The sequence below is a fragment of the Pyrus communis genome, chromosome 8 (genome assembly GCF_041283825.1).
Source record: "Pyrus communis isolate YQ-2024b chromosome 8, ASM4128382v1, whole genome shotgun sequence".
NCBI lineage: Eukaryota > Viridiplantae > Streptophyta > Magnoliopsida > Rosales > Rosaceae > Pyrus > Pyrus communis.
Genome location: NC_142572.1, coordinates 21,770,084 through 21,792,670, shown reverse-complemented (window position 1 = coordinate 21,792,670; position 22,587 = coordinate 21,770,084). Strand labels below are relative to the sequence as shown.

The following is a 22,587-nucleotide window of genomic DNA, read 5'->3' as shown; positions in this document are numbered from 1 at the left end:
ATTTCCAGAGACTAGTCTTGTTTCATTTTTTTTCACACACGATTGGGTTCTCCAGAATAAACACAAAGGGTGTGGAGAGAATATTGTTGTTGTTTGCGTTTTGGGTTATAAAATTAATTTTTCTTTTTAATTTATTTAAGGACAAACTTGAAAGTTTGATATATAAATTTTTTCAGTTGCATATAGATATAAGAAAGCTAGGTTTAAATAAAATTTTCAAGAATAATATTCATCAGCTTGATAACAATAACAAATGCAAAAAATAGTTGTAAAAAGATTAGATAATTGAGTAGGTTTCTTTATACCGAATGAGGGTACTTTAGGAACTAAAGTTGGGTGTAAAGAGAATTTGATAGATAAATCAAATAAAATATGTGAACATAGTAAGTTGGGTGTAAAAATAAATAGTCGAGTAGAAAAGGTAAAACGAAGAGTATTCGTGAATAAAAACAAAAGAAAGAAGAATATAATAAAGTAAAAGTAACGTCATGACAAAAGAAATGCAATGGAATTTTATCCAACTGAGCAAAAAGGGAGATGAAGGAAAGAGGAAGAAATGTAGCATATACATGAGAGAGAGAGAGAGAGAGAGAGAGAGTCCAATTGTTTGTGTCATGGATCATTTGAACTGGTCACATATGAAACAACAACAGTTATATCATCAAGCTTGCCGCCATAATAACGGAACCCAGCATCTTGAGCGGCAGTGGAGAAAGGCGTCTGCCGGTCTCGATCCTGTGCTCGTTGGCGTGCCAACGCTGCAATCTTCTGCGCTGTCACCTGAGGCCCTAAGCCAGCTCTTATGGCATGGACCACTACTGCAGTAATCTCGTTGTTGTACAAGTTGTCGAACAGGCCATCAGTTCCGGCAACTATAACATCCCTGGCTGCAACAGGGACTGCAAAAACCTGAATCATACAAAACCATCTTAGCTTTGTTATATGTACGACAATCATTCCAGGACACTTGAAACATTAAATGAAAAATCATGAAATCATGTTCTAAGTGACGTTGTAACTTGCTTCTGCAACAAACTCAATCTATTATGCCATATTTATCAACCAGCACAGAGAAATTTCGGAAACATTGATGCTGACCTGGCCAGAGCTAGGTAGATCACCGCTGTTTCCACTCTCCAGTTGATAGGTAAAGTTAAAATCATGCTGTTGCACAGGGGATCTAAAGACGGTGCACCCATCTCGAACCACTATAAACCCACTATCACCTAAATTAACTGCATGAATACCCTGCAGTGAGATAGCAAACAGTTAATGCAAGTCCCCAAATAGTCGGTATGATAAAATAGCATTATTATCAGATCCTTGCAATCCAATTAATCTACAAAAACCACTCTTACAAGAAAATAAAACATAAGAGATGAGACTTCCAAAGTTAATTTTACTACAAAGTTCATTATTATACGGCAATTTTAAACAGTGTCACAAGAATGGATATTAGTTCCTTGATACAAGTATTAAACATCCTGCTTAGAACGAAGAGAAGTTCCACACCTGTTCTGTGAGTGCTATGATGCATGCTGTTGAGGAACCCCTGGCTTTCGTGCTCGAGTGAGCTTTCTCCAATACGCGAGCAGGGTCAATGGAACCCTTGGGCTCCTCCTGAACAGCGGCCACAGAATTAGACATCAGTTCTCTGGAGTACAATCCGGAATTAACACCGAGATCTGCCCAGCCACCAACACCATCCGCCACCCCTATTGCTTGTTCATTCGCACAAATGAAGTGAGCATCCTCCCCGCCAGTTTCCTCTTTATCAGGATGGGGCAGGTAGTACGATCCTGAAGTTAGTTTTAGGGACTTTCCATCTGTAATCTTCCTGTAATCATAGCAATGTATGTTTAACAAATGCTGAGACTTATTGCACTACTTAAAGTAAGACAAATTACATCGGACCAAATACTTTTCCACCACAGAATACCTTATATTCCAATAAGTTAGTACATACTTATGTACCAAAATATGCAGGTTATTATTGAACAAAAAAGAATACTAATTGTGACTTGTGAACACATATCAAGGTTTAGTGATTTCTTCTCATCAAATCCAGAAACTTACAAAATATCCTAACTCTATAACTATGCAATTTCTCATCACAGCTAACTTTCTATTAAAATAAAGGAAACCCTAGCCGCAGGATGTATGTTACACAGAGAACTAGAAAAAATGAAATCAGTCGAGATGAGCATTTAAAATATAAAATATGCCTCTCAACTAGATAAGACAACAAAGAAATAACATCTCAGAGACAAATATGACAAAGCATTTGAGATAAAAACTGGTCTCTACAACTTACTCATTAGATGAATCTGCAGAACTTGAAAGTTGCTCCTCAGGAGCAGAACTTGAAACTTGCCCTTCATGAGCAGAACTATCGAAAGACACGTCATGGGCAGTCCTTGTAGATGAGCATGTTGATGAACCATGAAATTCTCTTGACCCTGATCCTTTACTTGGGGAGGAATTACACCATCTCTTTCCAACTTCATACATGAAATACCCATAAATTGCATTAGTGTTGGACTGCCCACTTGTTTTCAAACTCAAGCTAGCTGTTTGAAAACAGTCCAAACTTCTTTTGTTGTATAATGTACAGGCACTTTCGGGTACCATTGCATGAAGCCCACGCCTTGAAGTTAAAGTATCTGGGCAGCATCCCCCAAATAAAGTTTTAGAACCGCAAGCAGCCATAGGTTTATTCTGAAACTTACTTCTGGTCACAAACTGACTGGGCTCAGAAAGCGCACAATCGATATGATACCCACAAACCTGAATTGAAGGCCCTGACACAGACGGGGTTGAAATAATGCGCGAAATCTCTTCAACAACAGAAATGTTCCTTCTTTTATTAACTAGCTGCAAATCCAACCTCGCAGCAAAAACAATGCCTGGTGAAAACAATGCTTGGAGGTCTGAAATAGTTGAAAACGGTCTCGACTGGAACAACTTAGAATTTCCAAACAACAATTTTCCCTGCCCAATTAACCCATCTACCGATTCCTGAAGCGCTCCTTCCTGCCCAACAATCGATCTCTGCAACGCAGTCCTAATCTTCGACAAGTAAGAAGATGTCATCTTACCCTCTTAAACAAAACAGCTTAGCTTCAACCCCTCTATCGCACATAACACAAAGGCCACCACCGTACGCAAAATTAAATCTCATAACTATATGCACATGTAATCCTACATTAACTAATCACATGATCCCCTATCTCGAACCAATATATCACGATCGTTCAAAATCCTGAGAAACGAACACAAACGGTGCACGTAATCAGCCATCGAAATTTGTATCAGCACAAATTCCGCAGAAAAATCTCCATAATCCACAAGCAATCAGATATATCTCTATATAAACCAGAAAATTGAAAATTAAAGAAAACCGAGTAGCCAGCTAACAATAACGTATCTAATCAGGCAGACGTGAGTTAGGCCAGTTCGCCCGGGCAGCGTACCCGCCCCTCGTAGTTTACAATATAAACCGTATAGCAAAACTCAGGAAAAATAAAAATTCAAATTCAATCTCCCAAAATAACACAAATCATACTTAAAATAATGGAAAATAGCTGAATCAAAGAAATAGAAATCTCACCGTGCTTAGCCGCGATCGGATTCGAAGCCCCAATCCAGAAAAATCAAAACCTAGATCCCTAATTTCCCCGAGACCCAAAAATCCGACGATCGCCTTCAACGGTTAGAAAAGTTGAGTCCCGGAAAATTCCAATTTCACGGGTTTTATGCTTTAGGGTTTTTTCACTTCAGATGGAGCGTTGAATTTACTGACTGTTTAACCACTGGTTGTACTGATATTTACGGAACACTACCGGTAGTTTACGATCTCATACGAGGGTGGTTTGGTAATTGTGCTGACAGCTGAACAACTAGATCCGACCGGTACGTGAAGACATTTTTCCGGAGTCTTTGGACTCTTTGCCATATTTTCTTGATTTTGTCCAATATAATTGGAGGATAAGCTGGTGGCGCGTTGATGTGAGCGCAACCACATGATTTAGTCTTTGAATTCAAATATTGATCAATATCGTCTTCCAATTTAACTATCATACATCAATATCGTATTTGTCGTTAAACTTTATTAAATGTTGTGTTAAGTGTTATTTTTATAAACTGAGTTCGTATCTTTCCTCCCATAATTGTGATTAGATTACAATAAAAAATTTGTCATTTCAATTTTCAAATGAGAAGATAAACGATAATGATTATATATGTGTAACATGATGAGAGTTGAAGTAGAAGGTAGGTCTTGTTCTGTTAAAAAATGTGGAAGGTAGGTTATAAATTAACCTTTCTACAAATAAAATAAAAAAAGTGGAAGTTAGGTTATGTATATGTAAATGAGAAAATAAATGAGTGGATTTTGATATAATGTTAAACTATCCAAAAGATTAGGGGTGCACTTTTGTCATTTTATATGCGATTTACCCTGAACTTTTATGATTGGTTAATTCTTCTCTTGAATTTTAGTTTTAGCCGATTACTTCATAAACTTCTACAATTGGGCAATTTCTCCCCGAACTTTAATTTCCCTCTTAAACCCTAAAGTTCAAACAAGAAGTGTATTGAGTGAACTAGTGGAAAAGAAGAAGAAGAAGAAGAGAGAGAAAAAAAAAACAATATGTGTCCACATTAGGGATAAAATTACCTTTTTGCAATTAGAAAAATAAAGTTTTGGGAGAAATTGACCAATTATAAAAGTTTAGGTGTGACAACCCGTTCCAAATTTTACGTTTTTATTTTATTTTAAAAGCGTGAATTTACGAAATTGCCCTAGAGGCAAGGACTTTGACTTCCGTTGACCATCGACTTGAGAGATGTGGAATTTATTCTTTTAGCATATCCTCGTAGTACTCATTGGTACGAACGTATAGACGAAACCCGTTTGCGAGTCCGAATTATAACGGTATAGTTACGGACGTTCGAAATTGGTTATTCAAAGTTTAATGTTTATTTAAATTAAATCCCCACTTTGTGGGGGAAGCCCAATCAGAAAATGGAGGGAGGAAAGAAGAAGTAAAGTTGGCAGCCAATCAAAAATAAAGAAGAAAAGAAAAGAAAAAAAAGAAAAAAAGGGAAAGCTCCCCCAAAACCGTGACCCGACATGCACGACTATCCATCTTCCAAGGCCGATTCCGGCCAACTCCGATGGAGTTTTTGGATGCCACCACCACTATCTTGAAGCTCTCATTCCCCTCTACAAAAATCACCCAAGAACCACCTTGATTAACCATGGTATGAGGCGGTTTGAGGCCACGAAAGTTGACGAAAATCAATGGTGCTCCGGCCACCCTTTTCGATTTTCCGGCAAATCGGCAAAGCGATGGCCGATGCCACCACTTGAGCTTTGTAGCCCATCATCCCAGGAGCAAAACCCAACCAACCTTGACCCCGTTGGACCACCGTAGACGACGAATCGACGTCGGGAAGTTTTAGGCACCCGCCGGCTTCGTGGGAAAAATTGACCATCTTCCGTCCACTTTTGGACTTCGTGTAAGGTATGAAAGTTGCTCCACTCACTGAGATCTTAATTTCTGTGAAGTTTGAGAATTTTTGGAAATAGTTGAATTTTCCGGCGAGTCGGGGCGGCTGACCGCCACCCGTGGCGGCGCGTGCGGCGGCGCGTGGCCAGTGGGTCGCCAATGCTATTTTTAGGCTATGTTAAATGTCTTGAATTCAGTTTTGTCATTTGAATGACGTAGGTTGATAGTTGGAACCTAAATTCGTTACGATACGTTACTTGATAAAAATGTGAATCGATGATCCGACCGTTGGATCGTCACCAAAATTGGATACATTATAATACGTAATATTTAAAGATCATAGGAATTTATGGATCGGGAATCCGACTTACGGATCTTCCTGAATTAGATTTGTAAGTTAGTAAAATAAATGTTCATGGCCACTTGTTTTAGGCAATTGGTGGAGATCTGACCGTTGGATCATAATGAAATTTTAGTATGTTATTCTAGAAACATATTGTGGATCCTTGGGAGTTGTGGATTGGAAATCTGATATGCGGATCTTCCGGGTCAAGTTATACAGGGTTGTAAACCCTAAAGTCGATCGACGGTTGATTGTGGTCAATGGGTATCAAACTATTTTAGAATGTCGTTGAGGTTGTGTTTTATGTGAATTATGTATTCTTCAGATAAGAGTTCTGAGATGTGATTTGATAATTGGTCATAGGGACCAATCATTCAGGACGCCTCGATGTATGCGCTAGAGAATCATAACGTGGACTCGAGGTAAGTGGATCTTTTCTTTTTTATTGTACATATTGTTGAGAGTTCTATCGACACTTTTAAATTGATTAGGTATATTACTTTCATATATAATTATTGTGAATGCTTGAAGTACCTATATGAACTACGAATGGCTTAATCCCTATTTAGGGTACGTAGGCAGTCTAACGAGACGTTAGATGCAGCCATAAAATATTTGAGACAAAAGCCTTATTTGGGAAAGTGAGCAATGCGAAGGAAATTGATAAAGACAAGTTTTAGTTTTGTGAATTAGTTAGTTAATTAGTGTTAATTGGGTAATCATGGATAATTATCCCTGAAAATAAGAAGTTCGGGAGTAGAGCGTTATTGATTGTACATTTCATACTGTATAGTTTATAATTGAAAATGCTACAACATGGTTGAGTGTTAGATTGTATCATGGTATATCCATATGTATACTACTTGCATATAATTATTGGGAATGCTTTCAAGTGCAAAGGTGGACGCAGGACACTCAGGTAAGCTTCAGGTGAGTACATGTTGATGTTAGTGATGGTAGTGAGTACGATTGTGTTAAGATATAGTATAGCTCATAAACCTGCACCCCGGTGTTAGTGCTCCCGCCCGTGGCCAGGGCACAATCCTTCACGTGATGTTCACCTCCCGCACCTTACGCTCACCTTGGATTCAAGGTAGGTGCACAGTCCTGTCGTACAGACCACTTTAGGTGGTTCCGACTCGTAGGTGACCCGCGATTATTCGCCCAGTCTTCACGTGATCGTAGCACTTGAGCGTATTTATTTACACCCAGTCCTGTTGTACAGACCACTTTAGGTGGTTCCGACTCGTGTGCAGGTATACTTATTGAGCTATTGGCTAGCCAGGATTGATGAGATATGGATAGAGATATGGATAAGTCGTACAGGTCACTATAGGTGACTCCGACTTATATGCTAGCCAGGATTGATGAGATATGGATAAGTCGTACAGGTCACTAGAGGTGACTCCGACTTATATGCTAGCCAGGATTGATAAGATATGGATAAGTCGTACAGGTCACTAGAGGTGACTTCGACTTATATGCTAGCCATGATTGATGAGATACGGATAAGTTGTACATGTCATTTTAGATGACTCTGACTGATATATCACTTTGTATTGATTTAGTTCATTTGGCCTACTTATTAATGTATGGTGGAGTTGATGGTAAACCGTGGTTTTGGTCATTTCTAAGTATGGTTTGGATATATGTATATATGTTGTACTGTCTTATGGAAAACGATACGGGTTTTACATTTAGGGGCATTACTTTTAGAGAGGTAATAACTTTAGGAAGCTTGGTTTTATTGCTTACTCACACCTTCTGTTTGGTGCCCTCCAGGTTTTAGCTGCTAAGTTTGTATCGACAAGAATCTGTGGCGAATCTTAGTATTGATGGATATTTTTGAGGGTATGATTCTTACCCATACTACTGTACCTTACTTATGCTCTGACATCGCGTGTGAAATGGGTTCGCTCCCACTCGTAGCGCACTCTGGTACTTAGACACTTTTAGATTCAAATTTATTCACTTTTTGTACACTATCACATTTTATGGCTTCGTCACCTTCCAGGTGTCGGCCAGCACAGCTCGATTCAGGGTCCAAGTGGACTTTCTGGGTCGGGATGTGTCATTAGGGGTATCGGCTAAAATTAAAGTTCAAGGGAAATTTGTCAATTATAAAAGTTTAAGGGCATAATTGGTTTAAATGAAAGCTCATGAGAAAATTGGCCTCTCCTCACAAGTTCAATAACAACATCCTAATATTTTTTTTTTTTTTACAATTTGTTGAATAGTAATTATACTTGAGAGACACACAAAATTGCTCAACAAACACAACCATCAAATTATAATGCGTACCTATTTAATATGTTTATGAATTTTTTTTCCTGATAAAAACGTAAGTAAAATGCGTTTGACTAAATATGTTTATTTCACCCAAAAAAAAAAAAAAAAGTGACAAATGAGGGCAAATTGACGCATTTTAAATGCGACTCATAACCAAGGTAAAAATCAAGAAGCCAAATGGAAAGAACATCATAAGTTATTGATGGGTAAGTACTCTGAAGGACAGAAACCCTAATTTGAAAATGCATGCCAAGCTTTTATTGTATAAATAAATCAACAAAAAAGAAAAAAAAAATCCACACAAATTTCTTTGTCGGAAAACCACCAAAATTTTCAATTTGAAATCTTCGTGAAGAGGATCTGAGCGCCGTACTGGGGTTGTAAAGTTAAAAACAGCATGGGGGCATGAACATATGTTGGTGACACCGTGAAAGAATAGCGCCGGATGATGAGTGCTAACGCTAGTTTTGCTTCAACCACAGCCGAAGTTTGACCTACGCAGATTCGAGGCCCCAGGCCAAATGGGATGAACGAGGCTGAACGCCTTCGAGATTCCAAAAACCTCGATGGATTGAATTCGTGAGCATCTTTTCCCCATATCTCAGTGTCGTGATGGACAGCGATCAACGCCAAATAAAGCTGTGCATCAGCAGGAATTTCCAGGCTCCCGAGCTTTACCTTCTTTGTTGTTTCCCTCATAAGCATCGCGGCTGGAGAGTATAGCCTGAGCGTTTCATTAACGATTATAGTTACCTGTTCAAAAAGTGACAGAAAATAAACAAAATGCGAGGATCAAGCAACTTGTTTCTGTAATTTAAGTACTACTTTTATCCAAAGCGTAGTACATCAGTGATACAAATAAACGGGAATGGATTTCGTTATGTTGGCGAAATAAATAGACCGAGCTTACATTTTTGAGTTCATTCAAATTCTCTGCAACCGGGAGCTGATTGTCTCCAAAAACACGGAATACTTCTTCCCTAGCCTTGCTTTGCCATTCCGGATGCTGTGCCAAAAGTAGTAGTGCCCAAGTCAAAAGATTAGCTGTTGTTTCTTTTCCCGCAAAGTAGAAGGTCTTGCATTCATCTATAACTTCCTGTATCCCTAGCTTTTCCTCTTCACCATCCGGATTCTTGTATGGCGTCATTAGCAGACTAAGCAGATTTCTCGAATCTCCCTTCTTTTTGCCATTTTTCGCAATCAACGTCCGTATGGATTCACTACTTTCCTTATCTAATCTCCACCTTTCTCTGTTACTCTTGGTAGGCAAAAACCTGCATGCCAAGAAAACCAATCAAGAGAACCGCCTTGTTTAACTAAGAATTTCTCAGTAATTAGCGCGTATATAAACGACAACAAACGAGGGTAACAAAGGATTAGGAGAACATATATATACGAACAAGGTTTAAATTACTCCACCTGAATCCAGGAATGTAGATGCTCCTTGCTGCCTTAATGTAAAGATGCATTTGTTGTTCTTGCAAGTCGAAAACATGTTTTCCCTCCTCGAAACTGCTTCCAAAAGCCGTCCTCGATATGACTTCCCCTAAGAGCTCATGAAGTTCTTTGTGCACATCCAACTCAAACTCTTCCCTCCCTCCTCTTACGTCCTCCCATTTCTCCAACATCTTCATCGTACTTTCCACAATCCCGGGAACCCAACTCTGTTGTATTAAAACCAGTAACAAATCAATTTTCTAGCCATTTAGTGCTTAACTAACTCGGGGTTCCGTTTGTAATGCGAAACCTTTTTGTTTCACAATTACGCTACTAATTTACCGGATATAATATGGACGGACAAAATAGTTGATACGCTACGATGAACCTTAAACATAATGTTCAGTAATAAATATGGATATATTTTATTAAATTGATAACGCTAGATGACAGTGCAAGAACGGAGTTCTCACCTTGACACGATCCATTCTAAAGGCCTGGTTCACGATCCTTCTGTGAAAAGCCCATTTATCTCCCTCGAGGTCGACGAGCCCCCAGTCACCAAGCAAAAACTTAGTCAGAGGTGTAGACGGTACCTTTCTAAACGACCCACCCGAATTTAAAAGGACTTCCTTGATCATATCCGGGTCGGATATTGCCACTCGGGGCCTCAACCCGAACCAGTAGACGAAATTCTTCCCGTACATCAAAGACCACCGGTGTTAAAATGGGGTAACGCGTCGAACAATGTCGTGGTCGAAAGGGAGCGGCTTGGAGAGAACTTCGGCGAACATACGGCGGATCTCGGCCGAGTTTCCGACGACCGGACGGTAGGCGGGGCCGCGCAGGCCTTGCTTTTGGAAATAGGTTTGTGTCCTCAGTGGTACCCATATAGTTGAGTACACAAATTTGAAGATGAGGATAAGAAGAGGGAAAGTCAGAAGAAGAAGAAAATGCATCACGAAAGCTTTTCTGGGTTTGTACAAACGCTGCTTCCCACAAAAGCACTGCTGCTGACAGCAGAAGCTGCTTTTTGGCCTGAACAAGTGAAGCTGCAAAAGAGTAGTTGGTGGTTCTTATAGAGAGAGAGTTGAGCGGTTGTGTCGATTTTTATGTTTCAAAAAGAAAAGTCTTTAGGGAATCTAAGACAGGTTTTTGAAAAGTCATCCGCGATTATTCAAATGGAACCGGATCCCTCTAGATTCAATAAAATTGAGCTTGCTGAGCAGACGATCCGGACAGTTGAAATTTGATTCAACGGCTACAAACAAGGACTCTCTAAAAGTTATAATAATTGTAGCCGTTAAATCAAATTTAAACGGTTCGAATCGCTTGTTTAGCAGACTCAGTATATATGGATCCGGTTCCTATTCAAATGACGTTCTATAGTTTATTTTTCAATGTTTAATTCGATTAGAAGACTAGGAAAAAAATTGCCTACAAAAACTAAGACAGGTTTTTGAAAAGTCATCGGGGATTATTCAAATGATGTTCTAAAGTTTATTTTTCAATGTTTAAATTTTAATTTTCGAAAAAAATTGCCTACAAAAACTAAGACAGGTTTTTGAAAAGTCATCGGGGATTATTCAAATGATGTTCTAAAGTTTATTTTTCAATGTTTAAATTTTAATTTTCGTTTTAAGTGTTAGAGCATCAGGAGAAATAGGACTTCCACCACCAATTAATATTCATTTCGTTGGATTATTGGGGTTGGGTATAAAAATATAAAAGTTATATCTACCATTGGTTTTCCGACGGTTCAAAAGTAAAAGGTAAGTTGCAGGAATAGCTACTAGCATTCACATAAAAAATCAAGAAAAAAAAGAATGAGTCAATGATGTGTAGCATTCTCATGTGGGTGAGATTTGTTTGCCACTCAAAATTAACAGTACACCCACTCTTTGAGACCATATATACAGTTCTCACATTTAAGAATTTTTTTTTAATTATCCGTCGAGTCCTTATATATTCCGACTCATTAAAAGTCTTTGTCCCTAGATTTAAGGTATATACAGTTGTATGGACTCCTATTTATGGTCCCATTAGACCATCTCCAAGGATAAATCTTAAAAATTTTGGCCACAAAATTGTAAGCCATAACCCATAAATTGTTATTCTCCTCCAACCTTATGGCTTAAAATTTTAGCCCGAAATTATTAAATAATAATTTTAGCCTAATTTTTTTTTCTCGGTAACTTTTTTTGAAAATAAAATTTATGTAGATTATCCTAATTTATCTAAAAATATTTAAATTTTGATAAATAATTAAAAATCATACAAATACATAGGTATTTATAAAGTTTTAAGTGAAATTTGATTTAAATAATTTTCTTAAATTATTTACGATGTTATATTTAATTTTGGGGCAGTCAATTTTTTTTTTTTTTTTTACCGTTAGATTTGATCTCATTTGATAACAGCAGTTAGATTATAAGTAATAAATAAATAAATAAATGTTTGAAATATGACAGTTTTGTGGGTTTAGAATAATTTAAGTTAGACTTAAATCTTGGGAAGAATCTAGCCCAAAAATATATTTTCTCTCTATGACTTATTTTAGCCCAATGATTAAAGATGGTTTGGGAAGTTTAAGGCTTATATTTTAAATTTTATCTCATGGGTTAGAGATAGTCTTAGAAGGAAAGGGATCATCTCTGGATTCCTTTCCACCTAATCCACTTAGTTTGGGATCCGAGCAGTTGAAATCTGATCTAACGGCTATAAATAAGGAGCCCCTTTAAAAGTGATAATAACGGCTATATAGCCGTTAGATCAAATTTTAACGATCCAGATTCCAAACTAGATGAATTAGGTGAAAAGAGATCCTCCGCCTTAGAAATGCCCTTATTCCATAACATTTAGAGCAGGGGAGGACGCGTTTTTGTTCGTGCAAACAAGTGTTGAACTTTCTTTATTTTACCAGAAAATGTAAAGTGTTGAACTTTCTGAGTCTCTGACAGACTAAGAAACATCTTTTTTTTTTTTTTCTTTTTTTGGCCTGCTCAGCTGATACTGCTAAATTTCCATGAGCTTACTAAACACGAACGAAACGGAGTGGAAAGTATATACGTCTCACGTTAAAATTCTTAATTTATTATTAAGGATATTAAAGTTAGATTGACAAAAGAATAGTTGTTCCACTACTTATTTCGGAACTCTCCTATTCTTGACTTACGCGGTTTCTTTCACTTCAAGTAACTACTATTCCTCTCCATAGCAGTGTGACTGATGTCGAGTTTGCATCTTTTTCTCGTTGACAATTCAATATTCTAAAATGAGGTAATTAGTGCAGAAGGGAAATTCGAACTTGAGTGCAAAAAGAATCGACCAAAGTTACAAGTGAAATTCAACTTACAATCTTAAAGTCACTGAAAATAAGGGGAAGTTCGTAGAAAATACAATCACATATGGTTGCAATATGACTTAAGATATCTGTGTTCTGATGCTTCAACAAGAGCCAAATTTTGGCCTGCACAGATTCGAGGACCCAAACCAAATGGAAAGTACGAGGCTAAATGGCTTCGAGGCTCGGAAAAACTCAGCGGGTTGAACTCGTTAGCATCTTCTCCCCATATCTCAGTGTCGTGATGGACGGCGGTCAAGGCCAAATAAAACTGTGTGTGTGCAAGAATGTCCAGGCTCCCAAGCTTAACCTTCTTTGTTGCTTGCCTCAAAAGCATCACCGCTGGCGGGTAGAGCCTAAGCGTTTCGTTAATGATCAGCTAACCCGTTCAAAACGGGACAGAAAATAAACAAGATATGGGGTTGCAGCAAATAAGTACTGATGAGTCAATTTCATATCATATATTTTACCCTATTCTTAGTATATTTTAGTTATTATTTTGAAAGAATTTTGATACTTTGAATTGTATTTTCAATATAAGACTTTTGACTACCTCTAGAGCAAAACATGGTCAAATGGACGAATTTTGGAGTAATTCTAGTTGGAGGATGTTTGTGAGTCGCTTAGTTTGATCATGTCAAAATATCATATTTTTCCACCAAGTAGTTATTTTCTGGCAATAAAATAAATGAGCGATGTACGGTGCTGGAATAGTGACGTTTTGAGTTTGAATTGCGTTTTTGAAACCCAAGATGACCTCGGATGGGTTCATAGCCTTCTGGAGATATGTTCAGAATGTCCCGATCTTCAAAACAAGCTATTATGGACCGGATTTAGAGGATGTCTGAGGTTAAAACGTGGCTGGACAGTTCCCTTGCAGTTTTTCCTAGTTTAATGAAGACTTTATTTTCTAAGTATTTTATTTTATCATTTAGTTCCTAGTTGGAATAAGAGACCTATGTTTTAGGGTTTGTGCCATGGCTTAGCAATTATATTGCTTTGCCGTTCTTAGTTTTAGGCTACGCTTCCTTTATTCAACTTTGGAGACAGAGAGCTTTGCTAGGGTTTTCAAAGGCTTTCAAATTTTCTACTTCAAGGTGTTTTCATTCTAAGAATATTTTCTGTGATTTTTATTATGAGTATGTGTAACTAATTCCTTTGCTAGGGTTAGGCCATAAGCCTTAGTATGAATACGTGATTTTATTAATTTACTTATGAATGGATGCATGTTTTCTTTGAATTATTAATCACCGCGATTAAAACTATCTATATATTTGAATGATTGATCACCATTAGGACATTTAGACAAGTAATTTGATGCAATTTCTGTTGGAACATCACCTTGAAATTGAGGAGGGCTTCTTGTAATTGGTAATTGTAAGTTCACTTAAGGCGAACATCACGCTCTTAAGGGTTGCATGGTTTTTCAGAGGATTTTCACGAAACTTAATGAGTCTTACATGTTTATATTTGATCTGAACATCACAGACGGATTGCATGTTAGATATACGTTTTCACTTGAACATCACAAGGAAATATGTATTAGGAAAACCTAACCTTCAAAGCATGTATGTGGAAATTCATAAGTAATTGATGGAATTGCATAGGATTGTGACGATGACGGCTAAACCCTAGATTTCTCCAAATTGTTAATTTTATAAAAACGTTTTTCTTCTTTGCTGTTATTATTTGCAGACTTTCAGATTTCTTTTATTGTTTATCTAATCTTTTTAAATTCATAAATCTCAATTCTTTGATAAAATATGTTTTAATAGTTAATCAAGAGTTAGTTTAATTACAAAATTAATCAAACAATCTTTGGGGACAACGACCTTGCATGAGCATTTATACAACAATTACCTTGTATTCTTGTAAGTATTTTTAGTGATTTTAACCCTATTTGGGCAAGTACTAAAAATCCTATCAAGTACAAAATTAAATTTCTTCCCAGCATTGGTACATGTACATAGGAAAGACTGCATGGAACTTACGATCTTGAGGTCATTAAAATTATCTGCAACCGGAAGCTTATTGTCCCCCGACATGCGAATGATTTCTTCCCTAGCTTTGTCTTGCCATTCCTGATGCTTTGCCAAGAGCAGAAGCGCCCAGCTCAGAAGATTAGCAGTCGTTTCCTTTCCTGCAAATTAGAAGGTCTTGCACTCATCTATAACTTCCTCTATCCCTAATTTCTCCTCTTTGCCGTCCTGATTCTTGTAAGGAGACATCAACAGACTAAGCAGATTTGTTGAATCTTCGCTTCTTTCGCAGTTACTCACGATCAACATCCGTATTGATTCACGAGTTTCCATGTCGAGTTTCCACCCTTCTCGGTTATTCTTGGTGGGCAAAAACCTGCATTCAAAAGAAGTCAATGAGTTTGGAATCAGTCACATTTCGCCGTTGAATTTTGGAAGGAAAGTCACCTGAATCCCGGAATGTAGATGCTCCTCGCTCCCTTGGTGAACAAATGCATTTGTTGTTCATGTAAGTCGAAAACTCGCTTTCCTTCCTCAAAACTGGTTCCGAAAGCTGTCCTTGATATCACGTCCTCTGAGAGGTCATGAAGGTCTTTGTGCACATCGATTTCGAACTCATCTGTCCCTCCTCTTACATTCTCCCACTTCTCCAACATTTTCATGGTACTCCCCACAATTTCTGGCACCCAACCCTGCATTCCATAAGAAACCCCAACAAACGCATCAAACTAAACGATATAAGATGTTGTCATTTGATACCTACTAAAAGCCATCGTTTCCGAAAGCATTTGATAGAAAAACTTAAAAAAAGTGCTCTTAGTTGAAGAATCACTTATGAGCAAAGGAAAGGAACTTCTTACGCTTAATCTTGCTTACTATGATATAAAGGCTAAAATATCATTACCTATATCATTAAGCTTAGTACAAAGTTCAGTTGTCGGGACTTTTAACTTGTGTAATTTACTAATTATTTCTAAACATAAAAAATCCAATTTATCCTTGCACATCTCGCTTGCAAGCTTAATTGTAATATACACAAATTATACTTCAATTGTAAAAAAGGTAAGGTCTATGTCTTCTCTTTTTCTTGTATTATATTTTAGGAAAAGAGTAAGGTTTATGTCATTTCATTTTTTATGTGTTTTCTTTTTTTAATATCAATATTCTTCGTACCCATGCAGACAGGACGGGACGGAACGGAATGGGACGGGACGGAACGGAGCGGGAGCAAAGATGCCCTCCGATGGAAACAAGGAGGAAGAAGGAGACAGAGAGGTTATAATTTTGTGTTCCACAGATGTGGAACGAGTCGTTCCAGGGAGGTGAGGTGGAACGAAAATTCACCCAAATCTCATCCCGTGGAACAGCTCGTTCCACCCGTTTTAGGCGCACCAAATGTGGGACGGAACGCCTTGTCCCACTCTGTTCCGTCCTGTCCCACGTACCAAACGGTACCTAAAAGTTCCTCTTCTTAAAAAAAAAAATACTTAAATGGTTAAAATTAATAAACTACAATAATCAAAGAACGACAACTGAAACTATAATGATGAAGCGACTAAATTCATGTACGCCGAATAATAATGCCTAAAATGAAAAGCCCATTTTAGGAATCTCCATGTTATTAGAGCAAGTTCATCATGACCCAATTGTCCCCCAAAGCCCAACAATCCTCTTCCTTACCACCCAGCCTAATAAGTTTAACCACAGGTGGGCCCAAGACCACCGAACTAAGGAGTTCAGTAAAAATAAACCGATTGTGCGTCTGAGATCATGTGACGTCACCCATGTTTTTTTTTTTTTGTGCCAGACGAGTACGTTTCACTCGCGCATGACGTCTAATTGTCCGACAAAATGCAATCGGTGAGGCCCACACTACAGGCACTTACGCCATTTGCGAACATGGGATGTTGGATTTCCCAAATTCAACGGCCCACGGTAATTTTGATTTTTTTTTAATTAGAAAAAAAAAAACAAAAAAAGGATATATTTGGAAAAAGACCTTGTGATCATGTGGCACAACCTGCACTCTTGGATTGAAAAAAAAAATGTCATCCAACAATCCATATTAATTATGTTAATAAAAAATGTTTAAAATTATAAAAAAAATACAAAAAAGAAAAAAGAAAAAAAAGGAGAATATGAACTGTGGGGCGACCGAGAAGGGATTATTTCTTAAAAAAATAACACGTGATATGACGAAATTGGTTAAAAGTCTCATTCGAAATTGAACATAATATTAATTTTAAGGTGAATTACCCACACAATTTATTTATAGAATAAACGCGTATTTAAATAATTACTATTCATTAAGGCAATAATTACCTTTGCTCAATTGATGGAGAAATTATTGCCTTGGGGGTGGACTTCTCTTAATTGGGTTAATAGAGTAATAAGTAATTACATTGACCCGCTCCATTTTAAAGGCCTGGTTTACCATCCTTCTATGAAAAGCCCATTCTTCTCCGACAAGCCCAAAAAGTCCCTCTCCAAACAAAGTTTTTGTCAAAGGGGTAAACGGTAATTTCCGAAACGACCCACTCGTATTCATCAACACTTCCTTGATCATGTCAGGGTCGGATATTGCCAGCCTGGCTCTGGGCCCGAACCAGTACAGGAAATTCTTCCCGTATGTGCGGGACCACTTGTGGTAATGTTGGGACGCGCGGGGAAGCGTGTCGTGGTCAAAACGACCCCGCTTTGAGAGAGATTCCGAGGACAGCCGGCGGATCTCGGCCGAGTTCCCAAGGATCGGACGGTGGGAGGCGCCTGTATGCCTTTGCCTTCGGAAGTGATGTTGCGTCCTCAGTGGGACCCACAACGTGGAGTTTACAAATTTGAAGAGGAAGAAAAGGAGAGGAAGTAAAAGAACTGCAAGGAGAAGGAAATGCATCGTGAAATCTCAGAAGAAGAGAGAGAGATAGAGAGAGAGAGAGAGGGGAGAAAGGACTATTAAGTTCCTAAATACATCATGCGTGACGTACACCAACGTAATCTGCTTGATAAAACAACTTGTTAGTTGATAATTAGGGCTGGAAATTTTTTTCGGAAATTCCAAATCAAATAAAAAAATTTTGATCCCATACCGCAAAATTTTCAAATTGATAATAGCGAAATTTTTGGGATCCATACTGAACCAATTCCAAACCTTTCGGTATAAGAATCGGTATTACATATTCAATGATCTGAAAATCTCGAACTGAACCGAACCGAAAAAACATATATATTTATTTTGTTTGCATATATGTTAAACATTGAATTTAAGTAGTTTGGTAGTAGATTTTATTAGAAATAGAAGTATGAAATTAAGTAGTTTGAAACTTTAGAACATCAATTCAACTTGGTATGAAATTTCAAAATTAATATGAGATTAAAAACATAAATTTCAATTGATATGAAATTTGGAACAAAATTTTAGACCAAAAGCTCAAATTTTGGCCCACATTAAAAAAATCTCAAATTTTAACCCAAAAGTTCAAAAGTCAAAAATTAATCCCGATCCATCCCGAAATACCGAAAGCATTTCGGGAATATTGAAAATTGGGAATACCAAAATTTCGGTTCAGGATTAGTCTTCAAATTCTCGTCCCAAAATTTTTCAGTTTGGGATTCAAGATCCCATTTTTGGTTTGAGATCTCATACTAAACCACCTCTGCTAAGTAGTGTCACAGATCGTTAAAATACATTACGAAGTGGATCTCACAAAAATGTGTCAAAATTTGTGTAAAAAAATGGTGTCATGAATCTACCTCCAATATAATTAGATAGATAAAGAATAGTAATTTATTTCTCATTTGGCTAAATATCCAAAATGGTCCTTGAGATTTGCATAATCAATCTAATTATATTCTTAGTCATTTGGACAATCTCGGGACCATTTATATTGATTATACAAATCTTAGAGACCATTTTGGATATTTAGCCAAACGAGTAATAAATTACTATTCTTTATCTATCTAATTACATTAGAGGCATATTCATGACACCATTTTTTTTAAGATGAGACAAAGATAATGGTACCTTTCTATTGATTATGCAAATCTTAAAGACCATTTTGGATATTTAGCCTACTTGTTTCTTTTATCTTCTATACTTAACTTACGCGGTTTCTTTTTATTTCAAGTAATTAATGTGGAAGGAAAATTTGAACTTAATGTAAGAGAGATCAAAGTCACAAGTGAAATTCAACTTATAGCCTTAACGTCACCGAAAATAGGGGGAAATTTCGTAGAAAATACAATCACATATGGTTACAATATGACTTTAGGAATCTGTTTTCTGAAGCTTCATTGTACAATAAGATAAATAAAACCCTAATTAGAATCTTCAATTTGAAATCCTGCTAAAGAGGATTTGAGCGCCATAATGTGGCTGCAAGGTTATGAGCAACGTAGGGGCATGAACATATGTTGGAGACACCCTGAAAGAATAGCGCCGGATGACGATTGCTAACACAAGTTTTGCTTCAACAAGAGCCAAATTTTGGCCTGGACAGATTCGAGGACCCAGACCAAATGGAAAGTACGAGGCTAAATGGCTTCGAGGCTCGGAAAACCTCAGCGGGTTGAACTCGTTAGCATCTTCTCCCCATATCTCGGTGTCGTGATGGACGGCGGTCAAGGCCAAATAAAGCTGTGTGTCTGCAGGAATGTCCAGGCTCCCAAGCTTAACCTTCTTTGTTGCTTGCCTCATAATCATAACCGCCGGAGGGTAGAGCCTAAGTGTTTCGTTAACGATCATGCTAACCTGTTCAAAACGGGATGGAAAATAAACATGTATGGGGATGCAGCAAACTAATTGTGCAATTTAAGTACAAAAATTAACTTTCTTCCCAGCATTGATACATATAAAAAGGAAAGATTTTACAGAACTTACAATTTTGAGGTCATTCAAATTATCTGCAACCGGAAGCTTATTGTCCCCCGACACGCGAATTATTTCTTCCCTAGCTTTGTCTTGCCATTCCTGATGCTTTGCCAAGAGCAGAAGTGCCCAGCTTAGAAGATTAGCAGTCGTTTCCTTTCCTGCAAAGTAGAAGGTCTTGCACTCATCCACAACTTCCTCTGTCTCTAATTTCACCTCTTGTCCGTCCTGATTCTTGCAAGGAGACATCAACAGACTAAGCAGATTTGTCGAATCTTCACTTCTTTTGCAGTTATTCGCGATCAACATCCGTATTGATTCGCGAGTTTCCTTGTCGAGTCTCCACCTTTCTCGGTTATTCTTGGTAGGCAAAAACCTGCATTCAAAAGAATTCAATGAGTTTGGAATCAATCACATTTCACTTTTGAAGGAAAGTCACCTGAATCCCGGAATGTAGATGCTCCTGACAGCCTTGGAGAACAGATGCATTTGTTGTTCTTGTAAGTCGAAAACACGCTTTCCCTCCTCAAAGCTGGTTCCGAAAGCTGTCCTTGATATCACGTCCGCTGAGAGCTCATGAAGTTCTTTGTGCACATCGATTTCAAACTCATCTCTCCCTCCTCTTACATTCTCCCACTTCTCCAACATCTTCATGGTACTCCCCACAATATCTGGCACCCAACCCTTCATTGCAGAAAAGAGCCCCCCAACAACAATGCAAATAAAAAGATATAAGATGGTGTCATTTGAAACCTACTAAACGCCATAACTAAAATCGTTTCCAAAAGAGTTTGATAAAAAAAAAAATTCAAAAGTGCTTTTAGATGTAAAAGCACTTGCCAAAGTACCTCAAGACTAACTTATGAGCAAAAGAGCTTCGTACGCTTAATCTTGCATATTATGATATAAAGGGTAAAGTATAATTAGGTTCCCTATCCTAAGCTTAGTTCAAAGTTCAGTTGTTAACTCGTGTAGTTTACTAATTATTTCTGCAACAACAATAACAATAATACTCTCATCCCACTAAATGGGATCAATTGCATGAATCCTAAAACGCTACTGCACTGAGCTTTGCGTCAAATATTCCGTGAACTCGAAGTACACTAAGCATTTCTAAACATTAAAAATCCAATTTACCCTTGCATATCTCGCTTGCAAGCTAATTGCAGTATCCACGAATTGTACTTAAACTACGAAGAGTAAGATTTATATCCCTTTTTTTTTTTATATATATTTTGTTTTTCTTGTTTATGTGGGCTAATGTTTATATCTCATGAGTAAATATAATGCTAGATTGGTAGATTAAATTAACAAACCAAATGAGATGTCACCAATAAAAAATGAGCATATTTATACCGATTAAGTAATAATTCAATTATCAATTTTTATGTCATTTAGTTTACAAAATTTAATCTATAAATTGAATCTTGCTAACATTACTCAGTCAAAACTATAGGGACTAAAATTTAGATTGCTTAAAATGAAAGCCCATTTTGGTAATCTCCATTCAATTAAGTGGGTTCGTAGAGTAATTACCTTGACCCGATCCATTTTGAAGGCCCGGTTCACAATTCTTCTATGGAAGGCCCATTCCTCTCCCTCAAGCCCAACAAGTCCCTCTCCAAACAAAGTTTTAGTCAACGGGGTAAACGGTGTTTTCCGAAACGACCCGCCAGCATCCATCAACACTTCCTTGATCATGTCGGGATCGGATATTGCCAGCCTGGCCCTGGGCCCGAACCAGTAGAGGAAATTCTTCCCGTACATGCGGGACCACCTGTGGTAAAATGGGGACGCGCGGTGAAGATTGTCGTGGTCAAAAGGGCCCCGCTTTGAGAGAGCTTCCGCGAACAGACGGCGGATCTCGGCGGAGTTCCCGAAGATCGGACGGTAGGCAGGCCCCCGTATGCCTTGCTTCCGGAAGTGATGTTGTGTCCTCAGTGGGACCCATATCGTGGAGGTTACAAATTTGGAGAGGAAGAAAAGTAGAGGAAGTAAAAGAACAGCAAGGAGGAGAAGGAAATGCATAATCTCAGTGTATCATTAAGCAGAGAGAAAGAGAGAATATGAAGACTTATTAGTTCCTAATACATCATGCATGACGTACATCAACTAATCCTTTTGAACAAATTATTAGTTTTTAACGAGGAAATTGTTATTAGTATTTCAAAAATCTTATTCGACACTCCTCACAAACGTATTTTTTTTTTAATTATAACTATTTTATTATCAGATAGTACTGTTTACATGATCGTTTTTTATTTTTAACACACTTTTTTAATTTTCGATCATCAACTCAAAGGAACTGAAAAAAAAAATAATATAGCTTGCCCTATGTGTATCAGAAGTACAAATAAGTCAGGGTATGTACTACATACCGAGGATGATTCTCTTCCATTCCCTCCCCTCCTATTTGAACGGTTACGGTCTAACCACATTAACATCTTATATTGATTTTTTTTATAAAGACAATAAAACAAGAAGCAATATGTGAGAGGAGGGGAGGGATTAAGATGAGAATAGGAGGGTAGAAAATTCTACTCCACTACTTATTGCATTCATGGCAGTGTTGAATATCACAAAGAAACTTATCCAAAAAATCGGGCAATTCAGTTAGTTATGAGCATCCACTTCGGGACGTGCTTGTGATAAACCTTTCAACTGCTGGTAACGTTTTGAGTCTTCGACGTTAAAAATCTCTTATCCAAATGAACAACACAAGTAGCTGGGTGACATTAGCACTGGAGGCAGATTGTCTGCCCTCCTGTTTGGTGCTCTTTCTATCCTCTTCTATTTTATGCGATAATGGTTAAGTCATGTCA

At 37.7% G+C, this 22,587-nt stretch overlaps 4 protein-coding genes across 5 annotated transcripts; all 4 read right to left on the bottom strand.

Annotated features, from left to right (window-relative positions):
* Positions 1-444: 444 nt before the first annotated feature.
* Positions 445-4,042, bottom strand: LOC137717639 (putative protein phosphatase 2C 55). Of its 2 annotated transcripts, none has more exons than XM_068457059.2 (5): positions 3,611-4,042; positions 2,315-3,262; positions 1,513-1,837; positions 1,099-1,248; positions 445-909 (listed from the first exon to the last, which is right to left on the bottom strand). In XM_068457059.2, the coding sequence occupies exons 2-5, from the start codon at positions 3,091-3,093 to the stop codon at positions 613-615; spliced, it is 1,551 nt and encodes a 516-aa protein (XP_068313160.2). In that variant the 5' UTR covers positions 3,094-3,262; positions 3,611-4,042; the 3' UTR covers positions 445-612. The 2 variants fall into 2 exon arrangements, with proteins under 2 accessions (XP_068313160.2, XP_088555006.1); XM_088698880.1 differs by having other exon boundaries at positions 2,315-3,512; positions 3,611-3,941.
* A 4,338-nt stretch (positions 4,043-8,380) lies between these two features.
* Positions 8,381-10,614, bottom strand: LOC137718740 (cytochrome P450 CYP72A616-like). Its single transcript, XM_088698375.1, has 4 exons — positions 10,056-10,614; positions 9,565-9,809; positions 9,056-9,419; positions 8,381-8,898 (listed from the first exon to the last, which is right to left on the bottom strand). Exons 1-4 carry the CDS (start codon positions 10,287-10,289, stop codon positions 8,479-8,481), a joined length of 1,263 nt encoding a protein of 420 aa, XP_088554501.1. The 5' UTR covers positions 10,290-10,614; the 3' UTR covers positions 8,381-8,478.
* Positions 10,615-12,983: 2,369 nt separating this feature from the next.
* LOC137718064 (cytochrome P450 734A1-like) lies at positions 12,984-17,794 on the bottom strand. Its single transcript, XM_068457576.2, has 5 exons — positions 17,339-17,794; positions 15,352-15,596; positions 15,162-15,280; positions 14,917-15,065; positions 12,984-13,304 (listed from the first exon to the last, which is right to left on the bottom strand). The coding sequence occupies exons 1-5, from the start codon at positions 17,792-17,794 to the stop codon at positions 12,984-12,986; spliced, it is 1,290 nt and encodes a 429-aa protein (XP_068313677.2).
* Positions 17,795-19,073: 1,279 nt separating this feature from the next.
* LOC137718212 (cytochrome P450 734A1) lies at positions 19,074-21,824 on the bottom strand. The gene is made up of 4 exons (XM_068457713.2): positions 21,302-21,824; positions 20,205-20,449; positions 19,778-20,141; positions 19,074-19,648 (listed from the first exon to the last, which is right to left on the bottom strand). The coding sequence occupies exons 1-4, from the start codon at positions 21,791-21,793 to the stop codon at positions 19,229-19,231; spliced, it is 1,521 nt and encodes a 506-aa protein (XP_068313814.2). The 5' UTR covers positions 21,794-21,824; the 3' UTR covers positions 19,074-19,228.
* Between the last annotated feature and the right edge of the window lie 763 nt (positions 21,825-22,587).